Below are 4,594 nucleotides of genomic sequence, written 5' to 3' on the forward strand. Positions count from 1 at the left end.
ACGGATGCAATATTTGCGCTAAGGCAGTCGATAGAAAAATATAGAGAAGGCCAAAAGGGATTACCTGATTACCTATAGTTTTTATTGACTTAAGGAAGACTTTTGGTAGAGTTCCACGGCAGGAAATATGGTGATGTCTGAGAGAGAGATGGGAACACCAGAGAAATATGTTAGACGGATCAGAGATATGTATCAAAGGAGCAGGCACACAAATAAGAACGAGTGTTGGTTTGACTGAGACGTTTGAAGTGGGGGTTGGGTTACACCTGGGCTCGTCGTTAAGCCCTTACTTGTTTAATATAGTAATGGATGTAATTACTGAGAGAGTGATGGAACAGTCACCATGGACTATGCTGTTCGCAGAGGATATAGTTATTTGTGATGAAACCAGAGAAGGATTGGAGGGGAAGCTGGAGAGATGGGGAGAGGAATGGGAGAACAGAGGGCAAAAGGTCATTAGAACAAATACAGAGAATATGTGTTGCAATCGGCAGAACCAATTGAAGGATATAAATTTGCTGGGTGAAATAGTAAAGAGGACAGAAAAATTCAAGTACCTAGTGTTATATGTGGAAGAAACAGCAGAGCTCCAAATGGAAGTGAACAGTAGAATTCAAGCTGGATGGAATAATTGGAAAAGGTTGTCGGACGTGATGTGTGCTCGAAGTATAAACTTAAAGTTGAAGGGAAAGTTATATAAAACTGTAGTGAGACCTGCCATAATATATGGTGCAGAGACGTGGTCCTTGAAAAAGATCTTTGAGAAGGAAATGGATGTTGCAGAGATGAGAATGCTAAGATAAATGGCTGGGATCACGAGACTGGATAAGGTTAGTAATGACTTGGTAAGGTGCACAACAATGGTTACAGAGGTGTAAAAGAAAATCTGGTTTGCGCACGTAATGAGGAGAGACCAGGAGTATGTTGGGGAGGAGGTTGTTGGAGATGGATGTTCCAGGAAAAAGGAGGAGGGGGAGACCAAAGAGAAGGCGATTGGAGTGTGTAACTGCAGATATGGCGATAGATCTCACTGTGGAGAATATCGGAGACAAGAAATTGGAAACGGCTTTCAAGTAATAGCGACCCAGCATAGCGCGAAAAGCTTTATTCGAAGAAGAGTAAGAGAGAGAGAGAGAGAGAGAGACAGAGAGAGAGAGAGAGAGAGAGAGAGAGAGAGAGAGAGAGAGAGAGCAATTGACGTTTGCAATGATGGTTATTGTCATGATAATTGACATAACACCTCTGCAATGTTGCTGCGTGTAAGGCGATTGGATTTGAATAGACCTTTGATTGTGTACAGTATACTGTATATCGCTCTTGTGATAGACGAAGGACTATTGGACAACACTATTGCTGCCAAGTTCGGATATATGATTATTCGTCAGTTGCCCATTTATACACGTACATACATGCACACACACACACACACACACACACACACACACACACACACACATATATATATATATATATATATATATATATATATATATATATATATATATATATATATATATATATATATATATATATATACACAACAACTTGAAATACAGCCGTATCTAGTCCATTAGTAGGACGAAGGCCTCAGACATGTAATTACTCATGCCTGGGGTTTGGCCAGTTTTCATCACCCGCTAGCCACTGCGGATTAGTGATGGTGGGAGATTTTATTTTGATGGCTCACAATAGGAAACCAATATAGCATGGCTGGTCCCGATTAGTACAGCTTTACTGCTTGTGATGATGCACAAATACTTTCACCACGTTGAAGCATCCCCAACGCAGAAAGGGATATTATATATATATATATATATATATATATATATATATATATATATATATATATATATATATATATATATATATATATATATATATATATATTGGGTTTTATTTAGTCAGTAAATATAAATTTTTAGATGCCTCGAACGATTAAGATTTTTAAAAGAAAAGTAATTTTGCTGCTAATTTGTAATTTATGCTTTGAATTTGATATTAAGGAAGAATTTTATTAATCTTTAAGGTACCTCATATATAAGCTAGCGAGTACCAAGATTATATATATATATATATATATATATATATATATATATATATATATATATATATATATATATATATATATATATACATATATATATATATATATATATATATATATATATATATATATATATATATATATATATATATATATATATATATATATATATATATATATATATATATATAGGGTTTTATTTAGTCAGTAAATATAAATTTTTAGATGCCTCGAAGGATCAAGATTTTTAAAAGAAAAGTAATTTTGCTGCTAATTTGTAATTTATGCTTTGAATTTGATATTAAGGAAGAATTTTATTAATCTTTAAGGGTACCTCATATATAAGCTAGCGAGTACCAAGATTGTACATCTACCCAAATTTCTGTTTAAATAAAGTTTCTCTGAATAAAAAAAAAAAAAAAAAAAAAAAAAAAACACTTAAACATTCAGAGCTCAAATAACTTTTTCATATATATATTTTTTTTAAATTTTCTATTTCAGAACACTTTTATGCAAGGGTGACGCTACTATGTTATCTAGATCAAACAATCAGTCAGTCAGGGGTGAAACATTAGGACAATTTAAACTAGGGCATCAAATGGATATAAATCACTTATACATGTCAGCAAAAACGGTTGTAGTTTTTCTTAACCAAGACAGATAATTTCTTCATCTTTTTTTTTTTCAGACGTTCATTTTTTATAACCATAAACGCTAATATATTCTTTATTTTTCCAGTCGTTCGATTTTTTATTCATCCCAAAGCGCTAATATTTTCTTTATCTTTTTTTCAGACGTTCATTTTTTATAACCATAAACGCTAATATATTTATTTTTCCAGTCGTTTCGATTTTTTATTCATCCCAAGTCTCTAATATTTTCTTTATCTTTTTTTCAGACGTTCTACAGCTGCAGCTCTACAGAGACAGCCGCGATCGAGCCAAGGGCGCTGCCACCAAAGCGTCTCTTGCCCTACAAAATGTTCTCGCCCTCGAGACAGGTAGGCATTAAAATGACTGGAGTTTGAATTTGTTTTATAGTATGTATTTCTTTTATATGAAGTTGATTCTCCGATAGAAATTTGCTTAATTATTATAGTTAATTATGGATGGGTAATTGTTTTTCAAGTTGTTATATATTACTTCCATAAATGGTCTGATACATTTTTTTGCTCGTTAAAGTGTTTTGCATTATGGAACTAAGCTTCGTCCTGATGATTTTATTATTCATAAACAAATATTGTAAATACTTTTGATTCATGAACAAACATGGAGTAATGTACTGCTTCAGTCAAAGTGTGTATTCCAAGATAGTTACGGTGTATACATTTATTTGCATCATGTAAAACTATTTTGAGTTTTTCATAAGCTCATCTTCTCTAATCTGAGGGAAGTCTAGTATCCAGTCGAAAGATTAACAAAATGTTATTGTAAATATGGTTTTCAGCTGATATTCAGAAAATGACGTTACAAGTCATAAGGCCTTCCGCATGGATGTTTTGTGCATTTGTCCTGTAAATTTAGAGAGAGAGAGAGAGAGAGAGAGAGAGAGAGAGAGAGAGAGAGAGAGAGAGAGGAGAGAGCAATGGCAGCCGTTTCTAGTTCCCTGCAGGACAAAGGCCTCAGACATGTCCTTATTCGTGTCTTGTGTTTGGCCATTTCATCATCATGCTAGCCAGTGTAAATTGGTGATGGTAGGAGACTTGTCTGATCGACCATAGCAAATCAACCTAGTATGGGTAACCCTGACTGATGCAGCTTTGTTGATCATGGCTTATATTTCTTTAAGATTACCAACTTTACATATTGATAATGCTTTGCTTGTTTGTGGCTTTCATATACTGTGTATATATATATATATATATATATATATATATATATATATATATATATATATATATATATATATATATATATACATATATATATATATATATATATATATATACATACATATATCTATATATATATATATATATATATATATATATATGTATATATATATATATATATATATATATATATATATATATATATATATATATAATTTATATATATATATATATATTATATATATATATATATATATATATTATACATATGCAGTATGCATATATATATATATATATATATATATATATATATATATATATATATATATATATTTATATATATATATATATATATATATATATATATATATATATATATATATATATATATATACACTGTATATTACTTATCAGTCACAAAACTACACGTGACATATTTGAGTGTAAAGTCCACAGAAATCAGGAAAGTGAAAGACGAAGTACCAAGCGTTTTTAAATATTGCGTAAACGTCTTCAGGGTACAAAGTAAATCAAAAAGTAAAATCATACAAAAAAAAAAAAAAAGAAACTTAACAAAACTGAAATGAAAGCCACAAACAAGCAAGGCATCGTCAATATGTGCAGTTGATAATCTTTAAAAATTATAAGCAACTGACGTTGTACGATAAAATACTAGTAATGTAACACTCGTTGAAATACATGTTTATATTGTAATGCCT

General features: G+C 31.1%; 2 protein-coding genes across 2 annotated transcripts in view; both read left to right on the forward strand.

Annotated features, from left to right (window-relative positions):
* The first annotated feature begins 305 nt into the window (after positions 1-305).
* On the forward strand, positions 306-803 carry LOC137649397 (uncharacterized). The gene has a single exon (XM_068382383.1). It carries the CDS (start codon positions 306-308, stop codon positions 801-803), a length of 498 nt encoding a protein of 165 aa, XP_068238484.1.
* Positions 804-902: 99 nt separating this feature from the next.
* LOC137649398 (mucin-5AC-like) overlaps positions 903-4,594 on the forward strand; it is a 46,177-nt gene continuing 42,485 nt past the window's right edge. Inside the window, exons 1-2 of the mRNA XM_068382385.1 lie at positions 903-1,002; positions 2,943-3,044. Of these exons, the coding sequence (XP_068238486.1) occupies positions 903-1,002; positions 2,943-3,044 (202 nt within the window). The remainder of the gene's footprint in view (positions 1,003-2,942; positions 3,045-4,594) is intronic.

The sequence above is a fragment of the Palaemon carinicauda genome, chromosome 11, assembly GCF_036898095.1.
Source record: "Palaemon carinicauda isolate YSFRI2023 chromosome 11, ASM3689809v2, whole genome shotgun sequence".
Classification (NCBI taxonomy): domain Eukaryota; kingdom Metazoa; phylum Arthropoda; class Malacostraca; order Decapoda; family Palaemonidae; genus Palaemon; species Palaemon carinicauda.